Source organism: Penicilliopsis zonata, assembly GCF_001890105.1.
Source record: "Penicilliopsis zonata CBS 506.65 unplaced genomic scaffold ASPZOscaffold_6, whole genome shotgun sequence".
Taxonomy (NCBI): Eukaryota; Fungi; Ascomycota; class Eurotiomycetes; order Eurotiales; family Aspergillaceae; genus Penicilliopsis; species Penicilliopsis zonata.
Genome location: NW_019208916.1, coordinates 850,020 through 876,010, shown reverse-complemented (window position 1 = coordinate 876,010; position 25,991 = coordinate 850,020). Strand labels below are relative to the sequence as shown.

The 25,991-nt window shown below is 55.1% G+C and overlaps 11 protein-coding genes across 11 annotated transcripts; 5 read left to right on the top strand and 6 right to left on the bottom strand.

Moving 5' to 3' along the window:
• Positions 1 to 426: 426 nt before the first annotated feature.
• ASPZODRAFT_151692 (hypothetical protein) lies at positions 427 to 4,918 on the top strand (the record flags this gene model as incomplete). The annotated part of the gene is made up of 5 exons (XM_022725760.1): positions 427 to 538; positions 601 to 1,357; positions 1,420 to 1,820; positions 2,673 to 2,757; positions 2,815 to 4,918. 5 exons carry the CDS (start codon positions 427 to 429, stop codon positions 4,916 to 4,918), a joined length of 3,459 nt encoding a protein of 1,152 aa, XP_022581653.1.
• Positions 4,625 to 6,671, bottom strand: ASPZODRAFT_166382 (hypothetical protein). The gene is made up of 3 exons (XM_022726758.1): positions 6,468 to 6,671; positions 6,168 to 6,398; positions 4,625 to 6,105 (listed from the first exon to the last, which is right to left on the bottom strand). The coding sequence occupies exons 1-3, from the start codon at positions 6,564 to 6,566 to the stop codon at positions 5,044 to 5,046; spliced, it is 1,392 nt and encodes a 463-aa protein (XP_022581652.1). The 5' UTR covers positions 6,567 to 6,671; the 3' UTR covers positions 4,625 to 5,043.
• Positions 6,672 to 6,849: 178 nt separating this feature from the next.
• Positions 6,850 to 7,305, top strand: ASPZODRAFT_151690 (hypothetical protein; the record flags this gene model as incomplete). Its single annotated transcript, XM_022725759.1, has 1 exon — positions 6,850 to 7,305. One exon carries the CDS (start codon positions 6,850 to 6,852, stop codon positions 7,303 to 7,305), a length of 456 nt encoding a protein of 151 aa, XP_022581651.1.
• An 88-nt stretch (positions 7,306 to 7,393) lies between these two features.
• Positions 7,394 to 8,527, bottom strand: ASPZODRAFT_141896 (hypothetical protein; the record flags this gene model as incomplete). Its single annotated transcript, XM_022724797.1, has 2 exons — positions 7,394 to 8,203; positions 8,276 to 8,527. 2 exons carry the CDS (start codon positions 8,525 to 8,527, stop codon positions 7,394 to 7,396), a joined length of 1,062 nt encoding a protein of 353 aa, XP_022581650.1.
• Positions 8,528 to 8,776: 249 nt separating this feature from the next.
• ASPZODRAFT_65726 (hypothetical protein) lies at positions 8,777 to 10,092 on the top strand (the record flags this gene model as incomplete). The annotated part of the gene is made up of 2 exons (XM_022729326.1): positions 8,777 to 8,885; positions 8,927 to 10,092. The coding sequence occupies 2 exons, from the start codon at positions 8,777 to 8,779 to the stop codon at positions 10,090 to 10,092; spliced, it is 1,275 nt and encodes a 424-aa protein (XP_022581649.1).
• Positions 10,093 to 10,180: 88 nt separating this feature from the next.
• On the bottom strand, positions 10,181 to 12,958 carry ASPZODRAFT_151687 (hypothetical protein; the record flags this gene model as incomplete). Its single annotated transcript, XM_022725758.1, has 2 exons — positions 10,181 to 10,338; positions 10,402 to 12,958. The coding sequence occupies 2 exons, from the start codon at positions 12,956 to 12,958 to the stop codon at positions 10,181 to 10,183; spliced, it is 2,715 nt and encodes a 904-aa protein (XP_022581648.1).
• Positions 12,959 to 14,565: 1,607 nt separating this feature from the next.
• Positions 14,566 to 15,196, top strand: ASPZODRAFT_15820 (hypothetical protein; the record flags this gene model as incomplete). The annotated part of the gene is made up of 3 exons (XM_022726344.1): positions 14,566 to 14,618; positions 14,686 to 14,775; positions 14,842 to 15,196. 3 exons carry the CDS (start codon positions 14,566 to 14,568, stop codon positions 15,194 to 15,196), a joined length of 498 nt encoding a protein of 165 aa, XP_022581647.1.
• An 854-nt stretch (positions 15,197 to 16,050) lies between these two features.
• Positions 16,051 to 19,643, top strand: ASPZODRAFT_65781 (hypothetical protein; the record flags this gene model as incomplete). The annotated part of the gene is made up of 7 exons (XM_022729330.1): positions 16,051 to 16,174; positions 16,454 to 16,571; positions 16,635 to 16,734; positions 16,795 to 18,244; positions 18,294 to 18,390; positions 18,454 to 19,239; positions 19,301 to 19,643. 7 exons carry the CDS (start codon positions 16,051 to 16,053, stop codon positions 19,641 to 19,643), a joined length of 3,018 nt encoding a protein of 1,005 aa, XP_022581646.1.
• A 261-nt stretch (positions 19,644 to 19,904) lies between these two features.
• Positions 19,905 to 20,890, bottom strand: ASPZODRAFT_95882 (hypothetical protein; the record flags this gene model as incomplete). Its single annotated transcript, XM_022730516.1, has 4 exons — positions 19,905 to 20,018; positions 20,097 to 20,186; positions 20,270 to 20,584; positions 20,720 to 20,890. 4 exons carry the CDS (start codon positions 20,888 to 20,890, stop codon positions 19,905 to 19,907), a joined length of 690 nt encoding a protein of 229 aa, XP_022581645.1.
• A 232-nt stretch (positions 20,891 to 21,122) lies between these two features.
• Positions 21,123 to 22,342, bottom strand: ASPZODRAFT_132082 (hypothetical protein). Its single transcript, XM_022722930.1, has 5 exons — positions 22,300 to 22,342; positions 21,932 to 22,095; positions 21,768 to 21,861; positions 21,574 to 21,707; positions 21,123 to 21,510 (listed from the first exon to the last, which is right to left on the bottom strand). The coding sequence occupies exons 1-5, from the start codon at positions 22,326 to 22,328 to the stop codon at positions 21,269 to 21,271; spliced, it is 663 nt and encodes a 220-aa protein (XP_022581644.1). The 5' UTR covers positions 22,329 to 22,342; the 3' UTR covers positions 21,123 to 21,268.
• Positions 22,343 to 22,818: 476 nt separating this feature from the next.
• ASPZODRAFT_65701 (hypothetical protein) lies at positions 22,819 to 25,525 on the bottom strand (the record flags this gene model as incomplete). The annotated part of the gene is made up of 3 exons (XM_022729323.1): positions 22,819 to 23,702; positions 23,766 to 24,878; positions 24,931 to 25,525. The coding sequence occupies 3 exons, from the start codon at positions 25,523 to 25,525 to the stop codon at positions 22,819 to 22,821; spliced, it is 2,592 nt and encodes an 863-aa protein (XP_022581643.1).
• Positions 25,526 to 25,991: the final 466 nt, after the last annotated feature.

Below are 25,991 nucleotides of genomic sequence, written 5' to 3'. Positions count from 1 at the left end.
CGAGTGAGACAGTTTGAGTCTTGATGGGGCTGCAACGAGGCAGTGTCCCTGGTGGCGGCGCTGAGGAATCTGATACTTGGCATCAAAATCAAGCAATTCGGGAGCGACGAAAGGAGACAATGATAAGTCAATAATAAATAGCATCATTCGTCCGAATACGACGGTGCACTCGACGTGCGGATCATGTCATCAAGGCAGATCGACGTGTAACCACCAGCTGCGGGTCACAAGACCGGCGGAACCTCAACCTCGACCTCGACCTCGACCTCAACGTCCACAACTGCCAGGCCTCGTTACACCGACAAAATGGCTCTTTTCTGGTAGGTCTAGAGGTTGACACGCATACCGAAGCTGAATCGTGTTACTCGGGGGTTTTTTTTCTGGTTGCCAGTAATGCCTGGAGCTGTCGCAGAGGATCCTACACCGATGCTACCCTTACCAGGGGCCCCGTCGTCTTCTTGGGCCGTATTCTGTGAACGTCTGAGGAGGACATTTAACGGCGCAGATCCGAGAGTTTGCATTGCTTTTTGGCTGTTTGGTAAGCTTGAGCCTCGATGGGATGACTAGGCAACGTTCTGACTCCTCCCCCCCCCCCCTAAGGTCTTATCAACAATGTGCTCTATGTTATTATCCTCTCCGCTGCGTTGGACCTCGTGGGCCCCGAGGTTCCTAAAGGGGTAGTACTGCTGGCAGATGTGATCCCGTCCTTCGGAACGAAACTTGTTGCCCCCTATTTCATCCATATGGTACCCTACTCGATGCGAATAATGATCTGCGTCATGTTGTCGGTTCTGGGGATGTCGGTGGTGGCTTTGAGTCCGGCGTATACAGACGGAGGAGCCATCTCGACGAAGATCGCGGGTATAGTCTTAGCCAGCCTGTCTAGCGGAGCTGGCGAGCTGAGCTTCGTCGCCCTGGTCCATTACTACGGGCCGTTCAGTCTGGCCGCATGGGGCAGTGGGACGGGCGCCGCGGGACTGGTGGGCGCGGGTGCGTACGCCCTGGCGACTTCGTCTTTGGGGTTTAGTGTCAAGGCTACGCTCCTCGCGTCGGCGTGTCTCCCTGCCGTGATGATGGTAAGCTTCTTTATTGTCTTGCCGAGAGGCCCGCTCCGGTCTGTGTCGGCGGGAAAGCCAGAGTACCAGTCAATCGCAGGTGGTGATCGCCTCCGGGATGATTTTGAACCCCTTGAGGAGGTCGAGGATGAGGGATATGGGAACGGGATCCGTGACGAACAGGATGGTCTTCTTGAATCGTCTACTACTGGGTGTGGACACACTGCCGCGAACGGCGAGTCGATACGGGGCCAGCGTTTAACAGTGAGCATACAACGGGTGAAGAAGCTGTTTTTCCCATAGTAAGTGACCTTTTCTTTTATCCCACTGAAGGTTCAATGATCATTGACTCTTTTTCGTACAGCATGGTCCCAATGCTCCTGGTCTACATCGCAGAATACACCATCAATCAAGGCGTCTCCCCCACCCTGTTGTTCCCGCTGAAAGATTCGCCATTCGAGCATTTTCGCGCCTTCTACCCGACCTATAACGCCATCTACCAAGTCGGCGTCTTCCTGTCTCGCTCGTCGACGCCGTTCTTCCGGATCCACAACCTGTACCTGCCGTCACTTCTCCAAGTTTTAAATCTAATCCTACTCATCCTCCAATCCCTCTTCGACTTCATTCCGAGTGTCTATCTGGTCTTCGCCATCATCTTCTGGGAAGGACTGTTGGGTGGGCTTGTCTATGTCAACACTTTTGCGGAAATCAGCGACCGTGTTCCGAGCCAGGAGCGCGAGTTCTCACTCGGTGCTACGACTGTCAGCGACTCGGGCGGCATCTGCATCGCCGGCTTCCTCAGCATGGCCTTTGAGATCTGGCTGTGTGACTGGCAGGTGGCCCGGGGTAAAGACTATTGCCGGAAACTATAGACATTTCCAGTGGAGGTTCCTAGTAAATATCCAGATATCTAGATTTCTATCTAGGTAGGTATCTATATATCTATATAGCAGGCACCTCTTGGTATTTCCTGTTTACAAAATGACTAAGAGACCACATGATGATGAACGGTACCCTCACGTGACTTTCACATGTCAAAGACTCCAGGGACCCTCGTCTTCTGCCTCCGAACAATTCAATCGACTTCTCCCGGTCCAGCTGAGCTGCCCACCAGCTAGCTGGCTTCTTCGTGTCTCAATTAATCATCAACCAGACGTCTCTGGTGGGCCAGGGGCGTCATTTATTTTCTTTGTTTGCGTATCATTGGCCTTTCCACTGGGGACCGCCACTTCTGCCCCGTGGGCCGCGTGCAGTTCACATGTGAGATGCCCTGGATGCTGGGTGCTGGATAAAGAAGTATACGAGGGGATGGGCAGCCCGTTTGCACCGAGGACACTTTATCGAATTATCGAATAAGCCTCACAGCCATTGCCTGAGTTCACCTGCTCCAGTACCTACAATCTTATCCAGAACCCCCAGGCTTGGGAAGTCCCAGTGCTGTGCCATTTTCACTAGATTACCGTGACTAGAGTTGGTCTGGCGTCTGCACTGCTACGAGGGTCTGCTGTAGGGTGTGTAATGAACAAAATACTGATATCGATTACGCAGAACCAATAATGATTGGTAGGCCGAAGAATCGATTTCTACCATATGATAGTTCATGCTAATGTAATATAGATCACGTTCTCGGCAGACCATCAACGAAGTTTCGCAAGCTCCAGGTCTTTGCTGTTGTGTCATTTTGGTCTTACTATTTACTCCGGTACCGTGAACTTGACAGACGTTCTGTTTCTTTCTTAAACTGACTTGATGCGAGTAGAGGAAATAGTCATGGTCCTCCCGGAATTCGAAAGTTCTCAGCCCGCCTCGGTGGCAAGCTGACGCCATGGCAGACAACGGTGGTCGTTCTGGTATGGCTGTATATCTGTCGGAATTTCTCCAAGATCGTCGGTTTGGAGAGCCCGGAACCGATGGCCAACCTCTACTCACGCTCCTTCTTTCGTGCCACATGGATCGCTACCGCTATGGATGCGGGATTCTGGACAGCCATGCGGGTCAAGCCAAAATGGCTGCGGGACCTGGCCTCTCTGGTCTTCACAGTCTACTATCTCTTCGCAGCCGAGCGCGCGGATGACAAAGTGCGACGAGTTCGAGCCACGCTGACTGTGGACCACCTGCGTGTCTCGTGGAACAAAGCGACTACACCGTATCTGTGGGCCCTCTCGAAACTCGTCCGACCACGGCTGACCAGTTATCCCCCACGAGCCATCCGGATACCGCGCCCTAAACAATCAGTATACAAAGAACCAACCGATGCGTGGCTGTATTTTGATGGCTCCTTGAGCTCCCTGCAAGAGCAAACCTGCGTGGTTCTGGATATTCCGGGCGGTGGGTTCGTGGCAATGGGTCCTCGCATGTCCGAGGATAAACTTCTTGCCTGGGCAGGCAAGATGAAGGTGCCGATATTGAGCATCGACTATCGAAAGGCCCCCGAATATCCCTATCCATATGCATTGAACGAGTGTTACGATGTTTACCATACCATCGTTGCGACTCGCGGTCGCTGTCTGGGTTTGAGCGGAAAGTCCCCGCCTAAGATCGTGCTGACCGGGGAAAGCGCCGGTGGAAATCTTGCTGTGGGCTTGACCTTAATGATCCTGCAGTCTGGCAGCACTGAGTCGCGGCGGTGGCATGGAGAAGACACTCTTCCTGCGCCGGACGGACTGGTCCTGGTCTACCCGTCGTTGAACATGAGAGTGGAGAGCTGGATGACAGAGGAGCAGATGTCGCTGATTCAAGAGACGAGTGTCCGTAAGAGGAACCAAAACGTCCTGAACCGAAAGAACGAAGAGTACCGTCGGATCACGCCGCTTGCCACACCCGTGGCTTCTGACGAGCGAATCCTTGACACGTCTGGTCCCGACTACTTCAAACGTAAAGATTTCGGTGGTGACAAATCCACCCCTCAGAGCACGGCCGAGACGCTCAAGGAAGCGGGCCAACTTGCTGCTCCCTTGCAGACCCTCTCCCCACAGATTCGGACCCGTCTGGCCGTCTCTTCGATGATCTCTTACGTCCACGACCGAATCTTGACACCAGAAATGATGCGAGCCATGATCATCTTGTACATCGGCCCGTACAACCGCCCTGACTTCAGCACAGACTTTCTCCTCTCCCCCGTTCTCGCCCCAGAGGCGCTTCTTGCTCGGTTCCCCAAGACCTTTCTCCTGACGGGTGAGCGCGATCCGCTGGTCGACGACACGGTGATCTTCGCGGGTCGGCTGCGCCAGGCCAAATTGCATCAGTTCAACGAACGACAGGAGCTAGGTTTGGAGAAGTCACAAAAGAGTTTCAATGAGAAGGACCATGTCGACGTGACCTTGATCCCAGGCATCTCACATGGGTTTCTCCAATTTGCGGGCTTCTTCCCGGATAGCTGGAAGCACATCAACCGATGCGCAAAGTGGATCGAAGAGCTCTTCACTCTGGCAGAGGCCAGTAGATTGCCATCTCCCACACCGAGCCTGACGGCCAGTACGCACCAACTCAAACCTCGACGCCATAAGCGGACCCCAACGGGTGACTCGTCCGCAGACGAGGACAAACCGCTGGAAATGGGCGTGTCGAATATTCGACCGCTGACACCATTAGATGGACCAGGGAGCTCGCCAGCTCAAGCGGAAACGGAACATCCCCAATCGCCAAATGGGAGACCCTCGAAAGCCAAACGTAAGGATAGACCGGTGATGTCGATTGCCTTGCCTGACCTTCAGAATAAGGATCAAAGCGAGGGTACCAGGGTGAAGATCCGTCGCGAGAGGAGCTTCACGAGCCTGGCGAGCGAGGAGGATCTCCTGGACCGACGGATGACCGGGTTGGCGGGTGGGTTGATGGGGATTGGAGAGGGTGCAAGGACTCCTTAGGATATAACTAGATATATCTAACTCTTACACAGGTAATTTCTACTGAAACCAGCATTGCTTTGAAGACATAAAAAATCCTTTTATATTCTATAGTGGTATATATACAGACTTGGGGGGGTTTAGTTTTAAGACCTGACTGCTTCGAACGCCTGATCCAAAACCTTCAGACCAGCCTTGACCTCCGCCTCGGAGATGTTCAACGGCGGCACGAAGCGGACACACCCTTCTCCCGCGGTGATGATGAGGAGGCCGCGTTCACGAGCGGCGGTGATGAGGTCACCCGCCTTGGGTATGAACTCTGGGGAGAGCTGTACACCGAGGATGAGCCCCTGGCCACGGACCTCGGCGATGAGGCCCGGGTATTTGTCCTGGAGGGCTTTGAATCCGGCGACGAATTGGTTGGAGCGAGCCAGCACGTTTTCCTGGAGGGCAGGCTCGGCGAGACGCTCGAGGATATGGTGGGCGACGCGGCAGGCGAGCGGGTTGCCGCCGAAGGTGGTGCCGTGGTCTCCCGGGACGATGTGCGGGGCGACGGTCTTGCCCGAGATGATGGCAGCGCCGATGGGGATGCCGTTGCCGAGAGCTTTGGCGGTGGTGAGAATGTCCGGGTGGGCGGCGGGAGTGTTGCCGGCCTGGAGGGTCGGGTGGGCGTGGGCCCAGAAGGAGCCCGTACGGGACAGACCGCACTGGATCTCGTCGAAGATCAGGACGGCGCCGACCTCGTCGCAGCGGCGGCGCAGGGCGGCAAGGAACTGCGGCGTGGCGGCGTGGACGCCGCCTTCACCCTGGATGGGCTCAACGATGACACCGCAGGTCGCCTCGGTGATGAGGGTGGCCAGCGGGTCGATCTCGTTGTACTTGCCGTACTTGAAGCCCGGGACCATCGGGGAAAACGGCGTCTGGTACTTTGGGTTGGGCGTCGCGGAGAGGGCGCCCATGGTCCGACCGTGGAAGGAGTTGTGGAAGGAGACAAACTCGTGCTTCGCCCCCGAGGGGTCAAGCGAGCGACCGACCTTGCGGGCGAACTTGATGGCGGCTTCGTTGGCTTCAGTGCCAGAGTTGGAGATGAAGACCTGCGCCGCGTCACGCATCGCGCCCGTCTGGTGCGTCAGCTCGATGATCTGCTTGCTCAGCGCCCCGGTCCACGGGTTATGATAGAGGTTGGATGCGTGGATGAGCGTTTCGGCCTAGGGTACAGGATTAGGTCGTTCTGTATATAAGCGTCTAGGTTGTGAGTGTGGTGGTGTACCTGCTCAGCGATGATCTTAGAGATCTCAGGATCACAGTGACCCAGCGAGTTGACTGCAATTCCCGCCGTGAAGTCCAGATACCGTCTGTTCTCCATATCCCAGAGGTAGCAGCCCTGGCCCTTGACCATCACCGGCGCTGGACGCACATACGTGGGGACCATAAACGGCGCGCGGTCCTTGATGACGGCGACGGTAGGCGAGTCAGGCGTAGGATCGGGATTGGGAACATTCTGCTCGAACAACCATTAGCCATAGAAATTATAAATCTACAGAAAATTGAGCGAGACACAATTCATTACCTTCTGAACAGCCCGGAATGCCGTTGTCGCAGAGAGCCATCGCCGACTGGGGGCCGACGCTGCAGCAGGCAATCGCCGCAGTAACACACGAGACGCCATTGACGAAAAAGCTAACGGACACACGGAGAGTGTAAGAAAGAAAGAAGCAATGCAGAAGAAGCGGGAAAAGAAAGGGAGAGGTGGGACTCAATTTATTTACGAGACGTGGAGATGGAGGAGTCATTTCTGGGATTAAATCCCTCGCTATCACCGCTTATCGGAGGTCTCAACCTTGGCTAAACTCACCACGACAACTTCAAGTCTAGGAAGCACTTAATAATATAACAGAAAAATACCCTGAACCATCAAAACTAGTGGGATATCACTCGTCTTCCTACCCACCATGTCTTTCGCACTCCGTCGAACGCTTCTGTCTTCCCCCCTCTTCCGCTCCTCGCGCAGTCTCTCTACAACCTCATCTCTCCGCAACGCCGCAGACGACAAGCCGAGTCCCTTTGCTAGCGCCCCGGCGCCTCCGCGTCTCCCCAAGGAGGAACAAGAGATCTTCGAAAGACTGCAGCGGCAGTCGACGGGTGCATTCAGCACGCCGAACACGGAAGGGGCGGAATCGTCGGAAGACCGGCTGGCTGCGATGAGGGCGCAGATCCAGGCTAAGAGCCAGCAGGGCCAGGGCGAGGACCAGACAACAATCACGACTCCCGTGGGCGTCACGCTGAAGCCCGAGTTCGAAGGCGAGAAGAATCCACGGACGGGGGAGGTCGGGGGGCCAAAGAACGAGCCGCTGCGTTGGGGAGCGCAGGGGGATTGGAGCTACGGCGGACGGGTGACGGATTTCTAATTATTTATATATAGAAAAAAAGTTTGTACAATGGATCTGTATCAATGGGGTTGAATATAAAGATTTTTTTTTTCTCTCATGGAATGCCCTATTCGGAAAGCCTCGCAAATGTGGCCTTGCCAGCCCTGCTGTCATTGTGGCGGCCGAGCTCACTGCTAATCCAGGCCCCGATGCGCGACATCTCCTCCAAGTTGACGCCCGTGTGCATGCCGAGACTGTGCAGGGTGTGTACCAGGTCCTCGGTAGAGATGTTGCCGGTGGCACCCTTGGAGTACGGACAGCCTCCCAGCCCGCCGACGCTGCTGTCGAAAATGCGAATGCCGTGTTCGAGGGCGACGACCGTGTTGACCAATGCCTGGCCATACGTGTCGTGGAAGTGTAGCGCCAGGTCGGAGCTGGCGATCCCCGCCGCCTTGAGGGTCTGTAGTAGCTTCTGCGTGCGTGGCGCCGTGCCCATCCCCGTCGTGTCCGCCACGGACACCTCGTCCGCGCCCATCTCCAGCAGGGTCGCGGTGATCTCCGCTACTTTGGAGGGCGAGACATCTGGCCCTTCGTACGGACAGCCCAGCGCCACCGAGACGTATCCACGCACCCGGATCTTCTTCTCCTTGGCCAGCGCCACGATGGGCTTGATGCGTTCGAGCGACTCTTGCACCGTACAGTTGGTGTTGGCTTTGGAGAAGGACTCGGTCGCGGCGGCAAACAGCGAGATCTCTGTTCTGGCCGCAGGCTTCGTCTCCGAACCATCCGTCTCTGCTGCCGCCCCCAGTCTGTCCATGATCTTGACCAGACCTTCCAGCCCCTTAATGTTGGGAACGAGGTAGTTGTACGCGATCGCATGTTGACAAGGCGGAGGGGACTGGAGAAGATATTCACATATTTCTGCCGTGCTCGCCATCTACCACATTGATATATCAATACAATAAATACAATCTCATGGTTCAAGGGGTTGACCGTGGGTGCGCTCTACCTGGGGAACCCATTTGGCCGGCACAAACGAGCCCGCTTCAATCGTCGTGACGCCCGTCCGGGCCAGTTTCTCAATCAGTTGGATTTTCGTCTCCAACGAAATCGACTTCTTTTCGTTCTGCAGCCCATCGCGAGCCCCGACCTCGACGATGCGGACGTGGTCCGCCGTTAACCGCGCCTCAGTCGAGAAGCGGCGGCCAGACGCTCGAAGAGCAGACAAAGCAGAGAATAACCGTCGTCGTGGGCAAGCCATCATGGCAGGCAGGATATAGTTACAGATTTACAATAGACAGAAGAAATAGCTGGGTAAATATATCGAGAAGAAGCGAACCTCAATCCTGAAGCTATCAGGCTATCGCCCGGCTGTGACGATCATGAAATGCGGAGAAGTCACGGGGTTTTATCGTCCCCTCCTGGGCCTTTTTTCCCCCCACCAAAAAAAAAAAGGGAAGATTTGGATAGGCACGATCTCACACCACGCCACAGCACCACACATCACATCATGGAGGAGCCGAGCAAGTTGCGACAGCCGAAGAAGCGGTTTGTTGGACGGCGAACGGCGGAGCCGACAAGTTCGAGCCAGGACGTGGAGTCGACAACGGTGCAGAGGGGTACGTTCCTACCAGCATAGAGCAGAGAGGGAGGGGCAAAGATGCTGACGAGATAGCGACTCGACGCACACCGCGGACGCTGAATCAAGTACCGGCTGATATCCTCGAGGACCCGGAGATCCAAGCCGCCATTGGGTTGCTGCCGAAAAACTACTCGTTCGAGATCCCCAAGACGATCCATCGGATCCGGAGCAGCGGTGCCAAACGGGTGGCGCTGCAGTTCCCCGAGGGACTGCTGCTCTTCGCGACGACCATCTCGGATATTTTAACCCAGTTCTGCGACGGCATCGAGACGCTCATCATGGGGGACGTGACGTACGGAGCATGCTGCATCGACGACTACACTGCGCGGGCCCTGGGCTGCGACCTGCTAGTCCACTACGCGCACAGCTGCCTGATCCCCGTCGACGTGACCACCATCAAGACGCTGTACGTCTTCGTCGACATCTCCATCGACACGGCGCATCTGCTGGCAACGCTCGAGCGCAATTTCCCCGCCGGCAAGACCATCGCCACCGTGGGCACCATCCAGTTCAACGCCACCCTGCACGGCTTGCGGCCCGTCCTCGAGCGCGCCGGCTTCAAAGTCATCATCCCGCAGATCACCCCGTTATCCAAGGGCGAGATCCTGGGCTGTACGTCCCCCACGCTCGCCAAGGATGGAGCCGACGCCGTCGACATCCTGCTTTACCTAGGTGACGGGCGCTTCCACCTCGAATCCGCCATGATCCATAACCCGACCATCCCGGCCTACCGGTACGACCCTTACTCGCGCACCCTCTCGCGCGAGACCTACTCGCACGAAGAGATGCACTCGCTCCGCCGCGACGCCATCACCACCGCCCGCTCCGCCCGCAAGTGGGGGATCATCCTCGGCGCGCTCGGACGGCAGGGTAACCCGCACACCATGTCGATGATCGAGGCCCATTTGACAGAGCGGGGCATCCCCTTCGTCAACCTGCTCCTCAGCGAGATCTTTCCGGGGAAGCTCGCCGCCATGGCCGATGTCGAGTGCTGGGTCCAGATTGCTTGTCCGCGCCTGAGTATCGATTGGGGGTATGCGTTTCCCCGCCCGCTGCTGACCCCCTACGAGGCCCTCGTGGCGCTTGACGTGCGCAAGGGCTGGGAGGAGGAGAATGACGGCGTGTACCCGATGGACTTTTATGCCAAGGGTGGTTTAGGGAGGACGAAGCCGTTGACTGCATAGACAAAATGAACCCACTCACTATTGTATATAGATTTTTATGATAATGAAAAGTTTTACTGCTGAAAGAAAAAATCTTAATTCATTAATACTAGTCTCCATCACTTGGACTCCCCCGCCGCAAGGAAAACACCGACTTGCTAGCCAACTCGTCCGCGGTGCGTTCCGCCGCCCGCCACCGCGTAACAGCCTGCTCGACGTCGTCGAACATCTCGCGCGTGTCCTTGATGATCCCGCACGCGGCGTCGTCTACGTCCGGCAGGAGGAAATGGGCGCTGCTCTCGCGCGAAGCCGAGGCAGACCCGTTCTCGCCGCGAGCATCGGAGCCGTCGAGTCCCGTCCGGTCGCGGATCATCGGGAACGCCGGGCCAAACCCGCGCTGCGGGATTGGATTGAACATGACTGCGTTGGCGAACATGCGGATCAGCTCTTTCTCCAACTGCGCCGAGTTGACGATCCCCCGCGGCGGAATCACCTCTTCCGTCTTCTGCAGCATCAGCACTGCATTCTTCAACGGCGTGCTTCCTGTGCCGGGAGTCAGCGTTGCTGGTCCTCCAGTACTACCTGTTGCTAGTGCAGTCGTCGGCGTCGGCGACTCGCCGTCCGCTGGCGTGCTGGCGGCTTCGGTTGCGGCGGCCATCGCCCGGCTGCCCTGGTGGATTGCCGACTTGATCGATTTCAGGTCTTGCGGCCGGTAGATCAAGTCACGGTACCCCGGGGCGTCGCGCTCTGCAAGTGGTTTAGCGAAAATCGAAGCGTGTTTGTGCATCGTCACGTCGTTCATGATCGGGGCCCCCGTGCGCGGGAAGTTGCGCGTACAGAGCACGTATGAGTGGGTGTCAAAGAGAGGAACAGCCGGTACAGTAGAAACATGTGCAGAAGATCCCTCCCGCTCGGCAGAATCGCTCGCACCACGTTTGCGTTTCTGCCTACCCTTCGTGGAGGGGGGCGGTGCTGCTTCCTCGGCTGGACCGAGTTGAAGACTCGACTTGCGGCGAGAGGCAACACGACCGTCCAGGTCTCCGTCGTCCAAAGTTTCGCGCTTGATCCGGCCAGCTCCTGGTTCCATTGTAGCCGGAGTCGTAGTCGGAGCCTTATCATCGCGCGCGGTCACAGAACGCCCACGGCCCTGCGAAGAAGTCGTACTCGCATCCCGGCGTTTCTTACCAGGCGGGCGGCCTCGACGGCGTGGTTCGGGAGCACGTGGAGGTGGTAACGCCTCGATTGGTGATGGCGCTCGGTCGCTGATGGGACTGATCTCTTCCGCTCGCGGCCGAACGGGGGAGCCGGGAGTATCGGGTATACTCAGACGAGGAAGAGACTTCCATGGAGTGAGAGAGCCTGGTGTGGCAACCGACAGTAGAGACGGGCGGTGGCTCCGTGATGCAAATGGAAGAGGTGTCTGTGTGAGGGCACCCGGCGTCTGAGGTACATAAGTAGGGGGGATGGGTGTTTGGAATGCAGCTGACGGCACTGGACCGGGCGTCGATGGTACGGTGGTTGGAAGACCAATACTGGAACGTCTTCCGGCCGGAACCGGGGCAGCTTGCCGAGAAGGGGGTGCTGCCTGAGGTTGTGTCGTGCCAGCTACTGGCGGCGCCGACTGAGGGGTCGGGGTCGCGCCGGGGGCGAAGGTTTCAGGAGATGGAGGAGGATAAGGTGGTGGGGGAAGTTGCTTCTCATGCCAAGTTGAATATGGCTGCTGGTTTGGAGGGCGCTGCGGGGTTCCTTTGGCCGATGTAGAGGTCCTTCGGACACCCTTGGCAGCCGAGGCGGGGGTCTGGGCGGACTGGCGCGGGGGCACTGGGAGCGTTCGTGCAGCACTCGCGGGGGCTGGCTGGCGTTGAGATTGAGGGGTTGGAGGAGGAGAAGGCGAGGTTTTTCTGGCTATGGGAGTTGCCTGGGGGCCGACGCTTGATGGATGTGGAGGACCCGCAGCTGCATTTCCATTCGGCAGTTGGAGTTGAGATGGCTTTTCCACGACAGGTGATGGTGCTTGCTGACCATTCGGTGGCGGCGCTACAGCTGCCGGTTGCGAAGGAGGTTTTGCAGGAAGTGGGACAGCAGGTTGCGCGGGAGGTTGTGGGAGAGGTTTCGTAGGAGGTTGTTCAAGAGGAGGTGGCGGCGGCGGTGGTGGTGATGGTTGTGATGTTCCTGCTGGTTGCGATACGCTTGGTTCAGGAGCTAGGACAGGAATCGGTATGGGTGAAACAACTTTGGGAGGTTTCTGAGGTGCCGTAGGCTTCTTGGAGGGTGTAGCCGGAAGCTCCTTCATCTCCTCCTCCACCTTGGGCGGTTCGACAACCGGTTTAGCGACTCCCTTGGCCGGCGGCGGAGCAGCAGGCGATTCCTTGACATCCAGGTCCATCGGTTCTGGTGCTGAAAGAGTGCCCGCTGGAGTCGCTACTCGTTCTTCTCGGGCCTCTTCCTGTTCCAGGCGTGCGATCTCGTCGCTGATCTCGCGGTACCGTTTCTCCTCATATGCAATCTCCTTTGTCACCAGCTCCTTGTATCGGGCATACAGATACGAGACGAGCTCCGGCACTAATTCTGCATGGGAGGCTGCATCGTTAACGCCTTCTATGCGGATCTTGCGTTTCTTTGGGTTGCCGTTCTGCTCGGTCGTCGCCGGGGGCAAAGCCAGACTGCCATCGCTAGCCAGACCGTCACGCATCAATGTCGAGTACAGGTCCTCGAGGGCCTCCGGGCTGAGGCGGTCGGCGTTGAACGCGGCATTGTCGCGAATAAACTGATTGCTGCGTAGTAGGTGGGAGATGGCCGTGAAGTTTGACGGGCGGGCCTGGAGGGTCGCGAGAGATTGGAAGAAGAGCAGCGACTCAAACGGAGTGTAAGCCGACAACGAAGGCATCCCCCGTTGCCCGGCCGGCCGGTCACTCACGGGAGAAGGTGTAATGATCGGGGCCACGGTGATGGTGGGGCGTGAACTGAAAGCGTGGTGGTTGTGTTACAGCGTCAAGGCCGGTTGTACGTCGTTTCGTTGAGGCCCGTAGGCCCGTCACGGTCGGCAGGGAGGGAGAACAACGCGACAGGGCACTGAACAGGACAGCGAAAATACCACCGACAACGGAGAACGATCTAGTCCATCGGCGCGAGCAGAAAACAGGATGGAAAAAGGACACGTCGATGGCACTCGTCCTGACAGGTGGGGGATTTGCGTTCGCCTCGCGGTCGTGTTCGTCGAGCAGCTGGAGATGACGAGCGTCTCCTCGTCTCTCTCTCCCTCTTGGAATCCGACAAAAAATCGCAGCATCACGTGAAGATGCCTGAGGCCCCAGTACTTTATGCCTGAGGCAGGGGTTTCTCTCTTTGGTCTAGTCATTGTTTACTTAAAACTAGAAAAATCCTCCACTCCTCCGTGCATCAGACCCTCTCCACGGTTGTATTATTACTACGGAGTACTCTATACTGCTTATAATCAACAATTACTGTCAGCATTACCAGTGATCCATAAGGCAGAGATTGCTACTACGGAGTAATTCCTCGCGATAATCATGGATCCTGCGCATACCACGAATGAGATGCTCCAACCGATGGGCTATTCAGAACTAATCGAAACTATGGACTTTCATGGCTGGAGACCCTAGGGCCTGAGCAAGAGATGGCGAGTCTAGTGTGATGATCTTCTGGATCTTATTGATTCATCCTCTCCCACTGTTCAGGGGCTCGCAGAGTGCTTTGAGTCCATACGGAATACACTGAATGACTGCTAACCACTACTATACGCCATCCAGCAACTGTCAGGATAGGAATCAATCCAGTATTGCTCCATAAATAACTAGTCATATGTACTGTATGTACGTAATATGTAGTACTCCGTATGCAATGCCTTTGTTTGTTGCTCTGCGTGCCTCAGCGTGGACTCCATCTCCCCTTGCAGAGTGGACTGACTCCACGGGCATTTTAATTTCCTCAGCCATTCTTATTGAGGCGCGAGCCCCTTTCTGGTTTCCCCTGGATCGTCCGCCTGCTGGGGCTGTCTGTCACCCCTGGTTCTTGGATTGAGGATTCCCAGGCTGCCTGGCTGTCACCTTATCATCATCAATAACAATTCATTCGCTACTGTCGTCGCCAGTCGGTGGAGGACGCGACCAACGCCGTCTCTGTCCTTGTCTCCATCTCCTTGTCCTCCCTTGGCCGACCGACAAAGCCAAATCGAACTACTGCGTATAGATCGTCCATCATCTTGACTCGCCTTTTCTTTTCTTTTCTCGTCTTTTCCTCTTCTCTTCTGCCCTTCTCCCCTAAACTCCCCTCATACACAAACGAAACACATTCCTCTTCAGCTGGTCCTGATTCGTCCGAGAGATACACCAAGTCTATATATACGCCCTATTTATATTAATCCGATCGCGTTACCCCTCCCCCTTATCCAACAGACAAGACTTATCGGTGTCGAGCGCTCGGGAATCATAATCAATAATCACTACTATTATATATTGAACGCAGACAACCACCATGTCAGACATTGAGCTTGACCGGGAATGGAAGCCCACCGGTCGACCCCAGTCGTGCGTCCTCCCCGTTACGAGCTTCGCAGAATCTTGGAGAAAGATGGCGTTGACCAAAACGTTGCAGGACCATGGCCCAGGCATTCTCGTCGGCGCTGGACAGTGCCTTTTCTCTCGATAGCGACGTTGACCACCTTACTCAGTCGATCGATCAGAAGTAAATATATACCATACCGGACTAAAAGAATAATTGAAGTGGAGGAAGGAAAGCTGACGCCGGCAGGAAACAAGCCATGATGATACAAAGCCGGGAGCTGGAACAGCTCCAGGCCAAGATTCGAGAGACAGAGGCGCGTCTCAAGGCACGGCAGTCGATGACGATCGACCCAAGCAGCCTGCGTTTCTATCAGGAGTCCGGCGAGCGAAAAGACCAAGAGTCCGCCCGCGCCTTCCGATCGACTGGTGAGGACAATAATACCACCCAGATAGTCTCGGGTTCTGACCGCCGTCTCCCGGCTGCTGAAGCTTCCACAGACTCATCGACCTCACGGGACTCGTCGTACGGCAGGGACGGAGAGGACCAGGCCGGCTCGTCGTCCGTCGCCGCCGGCCAGGTCGAGCAGCGCAGGGCGCCGTGACTTTGCCCAGACCTCGAGCCAGGCAGCAGCAGCAGCAGCAGAAGCAGAAGCAGAAGCAGAAGCAGAAGCAGGAAGAAGAAGAATCAGGGGACGCGCTCCCTCCAGGCTGTGATACGCACGCCTGGCGTTTTTGGTGTTTTTGTGTTTTCCGTGACGATATCCTCGGCGATAACCACCAGGCCTGGACTTCCCTGGCGTCGTGGCCCGCTTTCATGTTGGTCTCTACTATGGCGTAATATCATTGCATGGTCTTCGAAGTACTTTGACAAATTCAACAAACAACCACCATCACCACCATCAGCATCATCATCATCATCACCGGTTTCTTGTTCTCCTTGCAGGTTGTAACCACCCTTGCTCTCTAAACCATGAGCAAATCTGACCCGACCACTCAGACTCATGTCTTTTGAGACAGTCCAGCCCGAGAAAAAAGGGCCAGACTCAGGCACATCCACTAAAATCCAGTAATCGCTCTGTCTACGTAGGTGGTTGCTCAGGCTCCACCCGCCCAACATCTCGCCTTGGAACACTAAAGCACGTCCGCGGGGCAAAAGTGATGTCTCTCTATCGATAAGCTGGCTAGACGCTCGACAGACCCTGCCTGGTCTTATTAGTAGTTATTAGTAGTCAGTGGGCTGTAAGTTTTAGGTGGCTTTACCGTGCTTTGGGCGCAATCAGTTATCATCCATCTGGCAAGCTGGTTCTGCAGCTTATCTTGTTTTTTGCCTCGTTTCCCCCGACCTCTCTTTCCCTTCCTCTCTCTCTCCCCCTCTCTCTCTTCCTAGCTACTATCTCTGCCCCATATTCCAGGTTCTCCTGAATCTTCTGTCTACTCAGCTAATGCGATCGATACCATGGTCATCATTGATAAGCACGAATATCTGACGCAGGAGGAGAAGCGATTGAAGGAGGACCGTGAGCGCACCCGGTACTGGAAGCGATGGGGTCCCTACGTGGCCGAGCGACAGTGGGCTACAGGTGAGTTTTCTTTCTATCATGCATTCATGAATACGTTCTGTTTTTTTTTTTCTTCGTATTATTTCATGTTGGTTGCGACCGTGGCTGATGACCTCATTTTAAACTGCAGTGCGAGAGGACTATTCGTGAGTTTCTCCCTCTTCGAAATACAACAAGACCGATGATTAACCCAATGCTTCGCATACAGTGATAACGGCGATGCTTGGAGCTGTAGGTCAATCCCACAATCCTGTCGGGATTTCTGGAAAAGCAAGTGTCGCTAACCTATCCACCGTGGAGATTTCTCGCACGACCACGCTCGTTCACGGACGTATCGCTGGGGCGAGGATGGCATTGCTGGAGTCTCCGATACGCATGGTCTGCAGAATATTGCGTTTGCGTTTTGGAATGAGAAAGAGTAGGACTTACTCCCATTCATCCGAACTCGCAGTATTTCCATACTGACTCGCTGGTTGTTCAGCGACTTCTTGAAGGAACGTCTCTTCGGTCTGTCTAACCCTCAAGGTAACCATGGAGAGAGCATCAAGGAGGCCCATTTCCATCTCGACAATACTCCTACAGTAAGATTACCCTTGCTCGGGCTGAACACTGATTCTTAGATGCGATGCTCACATGGACAGCATTCGTATATGAAATATCTCTATAAATACCCCCAGAAGAAGTTCCCATACCAGGACCTGGTCGATGAGAATGCCCGCCGTGGCAAGCAGGACCGGGAGTACCAGATTTTGGACACGGGTGCCTTCGAAGACAATCGCTACTGGGACATCTTCATCGAGACCGCCAAAGAGGGCGATGACGAGGACGAGCTCATGTTCCGAGTCATCGCCTACAATAGAGGGCCCGAGCCTGCTCCGCTGCATATCATCCCGCACGTCTGGTTCCGCAATACGTGGTCCTGGGGTTATGAGAACCAAAAGGAAAAGCCCTCCATCCAGCAGGTAGGCCCGTTGACGGTGCAGTCGTCGCACGCAAAGATCGGGGAGAGATTTGTGCGATTCGCACCCTCTCCGGCCGTGGTGGAGGACGCAGAGGAGGATATCATGCCTCGATTGATCTTTACCGAAAATGAGACCAACAATCAAGTTCTCTGGGGCAGTAAGAACGAGGATCCGTATGTTAAGGACGCCTTCCACCGATACATCGTCGACGAGGAAAAGGACGCGATTAACCCGGCCAATCGCGGTACGAAGTTTGCTGCCTGGTACGCCTTCGACGATGGCGATGGTGTTCCCCCTGGACAATGTGCGATCGTCCGTTTCAGGCTGTCACGAAAGCCCCATGAATACATGGACGAGGAGGTCTTTGACAACGTGATCGAGCAGCGCCGCGCGGAAGCAGACGAGTTCTACTACCGGGTGAATCCGCTGCCGATGAGCGACGACCTGCGGAGCGTCCAGCGACAGGCCTTTGCCGGAATGCTCTGGACGAAGCAGTATTACCATTTCGTCTGGGATCAGTGGGCCAACGGCGACCCGGGCATGATTCCACCACCGCCTGGCCGTAAGTCCGTCCGCAACGAGCAATGGCGCCATCTTTATCTTGACGACATCCTATCCATGCCTGATTCGTGGGAATATCCGTTCTTTGCCGCGTGGGATACAGCGTTCCACTGTATTCCGCTGGCCATGATCGACCCGGAATTCGCAAAGAAACAACTCGACCTCCTTACTCGCGAGTGGTATATGCACCCTAATGGCCAGCTGCCCGCCTACGAGTGGAACTTTGGCGACGTGAATCCGCCTGTGCATGCATGGGCTGTCTTTCGTACCTTCAAAATCGAACGGAAGATGTACGGCCGCCAGGACCTGGACTTCCTCGAGCGCGTCTTTCAAAAGCTGCTCCTCAACTTCACCTGGTGGGTCAACCGCAAGGATTTTGATGGCAAGAATGTGTTCGAGGGCGGCTTCCTAGGCCTGGACAACATCGGTATCTTCAACCGTTCGGAGCCTCTACCTACTGGTGGTGTTCTGGAACAGGCAGACAGTACAGGCTGGATGGCATTCTACTGCCTGTGTATGCTCAACATTGCTCTAGAGTTGGCCAAACATCGACGCACATATGAAGACAGTATGTCCAAACCGAAATATCTTGACAGCCGAATTTACTAATTGAATAGTCGCGTCCAAATTTTTCGAGCATTTCATCCTGATCAGTGATGCCATGACCTTCCGGTCTGGAGGCATGGAAGCGTCTCTGTGGAATGAAGAAGACTCGTGAGACTCCCCCTACCCCCCCTTTTTTTTAAAAAAAAAAAAAATTAACATTCCGATTTGCAGCTTCTACTATGATGCCATTTCCTACGGCGGCCCGTGGACTCAACAGCTTCCCGTGCGGTCCCTGGTCGGACTGATCCCGCTATATGCGGTGCTAACTCTCGAGCCCGAGTTGATAAACCGATTCCCTTCCTTCAAGCGCCGACTAGACTGGTTCGTTGAAAACAAGCAGGATGTTGCCGAGCGGAACATCGCTAGCATGAAACGGCGCGGGAAGGATGACAGGCTCCTCTTAGCCCTCGTAAGCAAGGACCGCCTGGTGAAGATTCTCAAGCGGATGCTTGATGAAACCGAGTTCTTGTCCAAGCACGGAATCCGTTCGATGTCCAAGTACCACGAGCAGCACCCGTACTCGATGGAAGTCAACGGACAGGAGTTCAAGGTGGGTTACGTGCCCGGCGACTCAGACAGCGGGCTTTTCGGCGGCAACAGCAACTGGCGCGGACCCATCTGGCTGTGCGTCAACTTCCTGCTGGTCGAGTCGCTCCTACGCTTCTACATGTTCTATGGCGACTCGCTGCAGGTCGAGTGTCCGACAGGCTCCGGTGAATACATGCACTTGGGTCATGTTGCGGAAGAGTTACAGCACCGCCTCCAGCACTTGTTTGCCCGCAATGACGAGGGCCGCCGCGCCGTCAATGACGGCTCCGATATCCTCGACTTCGACGAACACTGGAAGGACTACATGTGGTTCCACGAGTTCTTTGACGGTGACACCGGCCGCGGGCTGGGGGCTTCCCATCAATGCGGCTGGACAGGTCTAATTGCCAAAGTAATCCACGACACGGGGTATGCTTCCTTTTTAGATCTAATCTAACTTAAAGAAATTTATACTGACATTTTGTAACAGTCTCAACTGCCGCCTTCCCCAAACGCCACGGACCCCTTTCGCCACCGCATCGCACTACTTTGACGACATCTTCTCGCGGTCCGGTCGCCCCCAGTCATCCGGCAAAGCCATGATACGGCGGTCGTCAACAAGCCGCTCCATCGGAGCCCGCAGTGACTACGCCGCTTCAATCGTAGATGAGGACGAAGGCAAATCCGACTACCACGACGATGACGGCGACGACTCCGAGGAGGGGCATATTGCCAATTATGTCGCTACTGAGTTGCAACGGGTCCGGAGCCATACCTCTCTAGCCTTTGAGGATGAGCTTGGTACGCTGGCGGATCAGCCTAATGGTCACTAATTCCACATATATATGCTTACATATGGGGTATACAGTTAATGAGCATAGAATTGATACTAGATATTTTTTTTTTGGATAGATAAGAATATGAAGACCACTAGGAACATGGAGACTACTACTGCACTGCTGTTGCACTGACTTAATACTCTCTACAGCGATAGTTATATTTATGCAATAAGAAATACATTCGGAGTTAGACAAACCCCTTCTATCTTCTCCCCGATCCCCCGCTCTCAACTACTGCGCTGGCAATGACTGCATTTACAGAGCATCAGTGAGCGCCTTGTTCAGCTTGGCAATCTTGGATGACACGCTAAGGTCAATGGTGCGGTCACCGATCTCGACGACGAGACCGCCAACAAGCTCAGGGTTGACCTGTTCATTGTTAGTTTGAAATCAAATCTATATTTCGTGTATTGTCTATATTTGTGAGTATTGTGTGGGTGGATGTACCTTGGTGACAACCTTGAGCTTCTTGCCCTGGCTGAACTCGGACTTGGCAACAGCCTTCTCGAGACGGGCGATGGTCTTGTTGTCGAGTTCCTACAACACACACACACACACACATTTAGCCCTTGCTTGTCTTGAGGAAAAACTAACGATAATATACTGAGGGGGGGTCTAACCTGAGCACTGGTGATGTTGAGCTCGACCTCACCGCGGTGAGCGCTCATGAGGGTAGCGAACTGGTCGCAGACACCACCGAGGGCACCGAGACGGTTGTTCTCGGCCAGAGTAGCGAGGAAGTTCTTGATGATGTCGCCCTTGTCCGCGCCGGCGATCTTCTGCAGCTCCGCAATGATCTGCTGCTTGTCGGACACGGACAGGGTCGGGGCTTCGAGGATGGTGTTCAACTTCGGGTCCTTCTTCAGTACCTCGCCGAGGGTGGTCAGGGCCTTGGAGGTCTGCTCGAGGGCAGCGGTCTTGGCGGACGCAGTGTACTTTTTTTTAAGAAAAAGAACGATAGTTAGTTTGGGTAGTTCTCAGCATGGTATGCTTGCTGTTGTGTTGGTGTTCCAATTGAAACAATTCAACCAAGTCGTTCGAGCCGAAAACCAAGGGGGGAAAAAACGTACCAGAGCACTGGCATAGGTTCCATCAATGCCGAACAGAGCAACAGGGGGCTTGACGTCCTGGGCAGCAGCGGCAGCGTAGCTCCTCACGCCGTTGACGACAGCAGTGCGAGGCACGGCGAATTGCTGGGCAGAGGCGCGCAGGCCAGCGCGGGCGACTCTAGCGGCGAACATGGTGGGAATGTATGTGATTGAATGGAGGAAAGCAAGAAGTCAGGCGCGGACGCAAAAGTGCCAACGGGGTTGCGGAGGGGTTCAATGGCCGTTGCTCGTTTCTGGTGATGAAGCGAGTTCCCTCGTCCGAGTTTCTCCCAGCCGGGCTAAGGTCACGTGAGACACCCGTTCCGCACACGCCCGGCCCGGATCGGACAGACCGAGTCTATTATTTCAGCTTGAATACTATTAACCAGGAGTTCTTTTATTTTGTTTACTTCCATCTGTCAATTGTTCCTTATGCAAACTAAAAAAACGCCATGAATCTCCACCAGTTCTAATCATGTACAGCCAACCGAAAACGCCAGTGGAAATTCCGCCGATGCGTGGAATCAGACATTAATCGCTACGCAGCATGCTCTCGACCAGATCGCCGAGTGGCCCCCAGAAGTCTTTCCCACTCGCCAGATGGTGCTCATCGATGAAGAGGACATAATGCTTAAAGCTGGTGTTCAGATGAGGCTCGAGCCCCAGATGCACAACTACAGGGTAATGGTGGCAGTAGATGTGTGCGTACACGCGATACAGGCGCTTGAAGATCTGTCGGATGAGGTTGGTGAATGCCTTGGGGAAGGGAACGCCTGGTTTATGTTAGCAGACGTTCCTCACAAAAACGCTTCTCTGATCAGGTATCTATCTCCTACCCAGTCTGCTGGGAAACATGGCCTCGTTATCGACATTACTCTGTACCCAGCTCATCAGATGCTCGATGTACGCGGGAGCCGACATTTTGGTAGGCCGCTTGTAGTTTTCCGAGTCCTGCCATAGATACTCGAACCTGTTGCAAGGGCAACGTCAGCGGATGGACCTCGGAACTCGCAGGCGGGCAAAGACATACTCGTCTGTCGCCTTCATCTCGGGACATGTTTGCGGGGAGCAGAATTCTGTGATCGATCCGTAGAGAAGGTTTATCTGGTTGTAGAAATCGACAACTTTTTGGTTTTTTTTTTAGTTTCCAAGGCTTATTTATCATCAGTGATGGATGATAAGATGAGATCTTACCATTAACAGCCAGCCACTCATTGAGATCTTCCCCCTCGGGTAGTTTCACGGCCTTCCTCAAACTGCCGCTTCCCAGGGTTGCCTCTGCAAACTGTCTCAGCTGATAACTCGTCGTACCCTTGGCGGCGGAACGCGGCTTGAAGGGGCCCCTAGTTCGCGCATTGCTAGGAGGTGTCAGTCCGTCGTACGACCCTAGTTTCAGCGCCCGCACTGCGGGCGAGAGATAGGAAGGCGGTTCAGATGAAGACGATGGGTGGGCTGTTCGGATGGTCTTGCTGGACAGAGACAAAGGTAGGGAGGAAGGGGCAGCATCATTTGCTTGGGAAGGCAGGGCAGGGACAGAAGAAGACAAGGATGATGGGACAAACATTGTAGTGAACAACGACGAGGACGCCATTATCTTCTTTTTTGTTTTTGGTCTTTCCTCTTCTCTTTCTTTGTTCTCAAAACCAACACTCGCTATGTATACAGTCAGACACTGACCCCTCCAATGATCGACGGCGACGGGGTTCTACATTCCAAGCGTCATGGTTAGTAACGTAACCTCGACCATCATGACGTTGAAATGCAGATCAAACAGGAAGATCTCCGAAATACTCACTATTCCCAGATTGTGTAAGACGCACAGGAAGTAATCCGGAGTATGTGAACAGTTCAAGCTGATATCATCCGCTGGGTGGACATGGGGCAAATCCATGGATGCTGCCCGCCCGGAGGCGGGACCTTTCGTTGCCCTAGTGATGGCTCACGTGAACAGGTACGGAGTACTTTGGACTCACTAACGAGAACATTGAGTACTCCGTGTCTATTTATCAACTACACATTCAGTTCCATACAGAGATGAAATTAGGATCATCTAGCTAGGTACTTGTATATACAGGATGATATCAGATGGAATAGCCCTCATTCTCCTCTGGGAGCAGCTCTTTGACCGTCTCGCCGTAGACCGTGATGGGGATGGCAATCTCAAACGATTCGCATTGCATGCTCTCCAAGGCGCCTAATATGCTGCCTCTGTTATCCTGTGAGAGAGTTTCCAGCAGCGCCGCGCCCGACACGTGCGTGTTAGACTCGGTGTGGGCGCTGGTGGTGACGAACTCGAACCGCAGCTCCCAGTCGACGGTAACCCCGCTGGTTAAGATCGTCGGGGTCGCGGAAATGGGGATCGCGGGGCTGAAAACCACTCGGGTCGAGTACAGAGTATTCTCGAAGAAAGAGGCATGGACACGGCGCGTCGCGCGGTAGATGCTCGAGTTTGAACGCACAGCGAGGGTGGGGGTCACTTTCTCCGAGGTCTCTAGAGTCGCTCGCAGAGCGTAGCATGGCAGGGCAGAGCCGGTGAAATCCACAGCCGCGATGATGGTTTCTCCGAGTCGATGGGCTGGTCGGTTCAAAACCACTACCGCGATCCGGCGCCCATTGCGGGCGATCTCGAAGCGATTCTTACTGCGCGCTGAATCCACGACTTGATTGCTGCGTAGGATCGCAAAATCGATCGCGTCCTTGCAAGAAATGAAGGTGCGAGGGACTTCATAGCTTGACCGTCGGTCGTGGCCCATACTCGGGGGCTGGAGCGAGTTTTCTCGAGCGCGCTGCTCGAGTATGCCGTCCACATAAGACAGAAACTCGGGGGCAGAGCTCCAGGTCTGCCCACTGATGTTTTTCTTCCTTGGGGGAGCGAGCAGGGTCGGCCCGATCTTTTGTACTCGTGCTTCATCTCGAAGCAACACATAGGGTGCCATTAAATCATGGCCGAGAATGGTCCCTTGACCTAGAGTGCATCAGTCAGAGCAGGCGGAAATGAAAAGTCTAGAAAGTAGAGAGAATAACTTACCATTGACGCCGCTAAATACTCGGAATGGTATATTTATACGGTTGACACGCTGGGGCTCATGCGGACCGCTCGGCCGCTGAGTGCCGATAACAAGATTGTAGGAGATTTTGATGGCCTTGCCCCTGTGACTTGCAGGCAGGCCGCGCGGCAAGGTGAAAGAAAAGGAAAACGACTGCTCCTCGCCTGGGGCAAGTCGCAGGTCGACAAACAAAAGTGACTGCGGGGTCGAAAGGAGCGGGATGGACCTCGAAGACGTTACCCCTCGCATATCACGGAGGCCGTCGAGTTCGTTGTTTGAAAGCAATCCACTGATGGATTCTTCGATACTGTTCCATCCCAGCGAGCCCCAAAAGCCGCCACCTTTCCGGGCTTTCTCACGGTTGGCTGGACTCCCTCCTCCACCTACCGCCGCTCCTCCAGGGAGCAGTCCTCCATTGCTTTGCCCTCCGACAACTCCTTTTCGTTTGACATCTTCAAAGGCGGATTGGTTGATGAGCGAGCCGTCGACTGTGAACGAGGCACTGATCTGGGCATAGCCCATCAGCAATGCCTGGGCATCGGCCGACCTGGCTGCCGCGTCGACACTTGAGAAGTTCCGCATATGGCGCGGGTTGGCAGGACGGGTGGGAGCGGCAGAGTAGTTTGTATACTCCGAGGCCAATGTTTCCGAAGAATTGTTGTCGCTGATGGAATAAAACTCGCCGCTGCTTCGATTGCTTCCGTTCACGCTGGATGTAGATATGATTCGGGTCAGCTGGGGCAGGTGGCCCGGTGGAGGAGCAGCTGTGGTGCCCCGCGCACCGTGCTTTGACGGAATGGCCGAGGCTGTCGACTCGCCGTTCGACTTTTCAGACGGCGAAGGGATGGGTTTGTGACGGCCGTTCGGCTCGTTGATGGTAGGCGGCGTCGCAGGGAACTTGAAATCGATCGGCATCGGCTTCCCTCGCCGAACGGGCGACTTCCCTGGTCCCGCTGGTACTGCGGCTGGGTTACTCGCATCTGACCCAAGGCGACTCGTTCTACCAGGCGTCTCTCCCTCTACCTGCGTATTTGCAGTCAATGGGTTGGTAGTAAATTCTGTAGACGACAGTCCTCGAGTAGGAGTTCGGCCGGCTATCCTATTATCAGCTTGCCAATACACCCCGCGAAGGATGATGAATATCACCTTTTGTAAAATTGTCCTGAGGAAGGCCATCGTTTCGTCGAGGCGCAACCTGCACGCTTGCAGACCTGCCATGGCCTCTTACCGGGTTAGAACGCCCGAACTGCGGGCCCAACCCTGGGCTTCTCTCGCTGCCACCCTCGCTGTCAATCGAGAGAATAGAAACCGATCTCTTGTGTCTATCACCAGGCAACTGCCAACTACGGGGTGTTGTCGGAGTATGTAAAGGAGGAAAGCTGTGCGAGCCGCCGAGCGGAGAGCCGGTCGAGGAGGAGAGACGATGGGTGCGGTTGTTGTTCAGGGGCGCCGGCGTCTTTCGCGGACTGGACGGATACGAACGTCGAGCGTGGCTGAAGAACGAGGGGTAATGCGGCGATTTCAACGAGAAATACGACTCCGAGTTGGATCCCCCGCCATTGGCAGTACGAGACTGTCGCCGTTGATGTTGCGGCGACAGGTGAAATTCGTGCCCGTTGCTGGCCTCGGGGCTGCCGCTGGCTTCCGCCACGTTCTTGAAGGTGATCGTGCACTCGACATCCTCACCGGCAAATATCGTCTGGTCCTTCCATTTCACAAAAACCTGCATGTCAGAGGGCATTGCGAACGGTTCACCAGGCGCCTCGATACGGAGATGGGGGTCGATGCAACAATATAGTTAAGAGGCGGTTGCGTCACTTGGATTCTTCAGAAGTCGGGTCCAGCGCCGGAGGGAGGACTCAGAGCGGCCACGAGCATGCTGTCAAAGCAAGGGGGGGGATTTGCATCGTGTGCGTGAATCGCAAACAGGTGGATTGTTGAAAGTTCGGTTCTCTCACCATCCAGAGAGAGAAGCGTAGGCTTAGGCCGTGCTGTCCACTCCACCGGCTGGGCTTCGGCGCGGAGCAGAGGCGGTGGCGCCTGTGGTCTTGTTAGAGGACAAAACACAACACAACACGGCAGAGCAACGAGAGTACGGGAAATTGGCGGGGGATTTCTACATTGAGGGAGGGGAGTTTGGATGGAGATTATCACTGTGGATGATTTATGGATAATTGATAAATGCGATGTTAATGTTTAGGTGGATT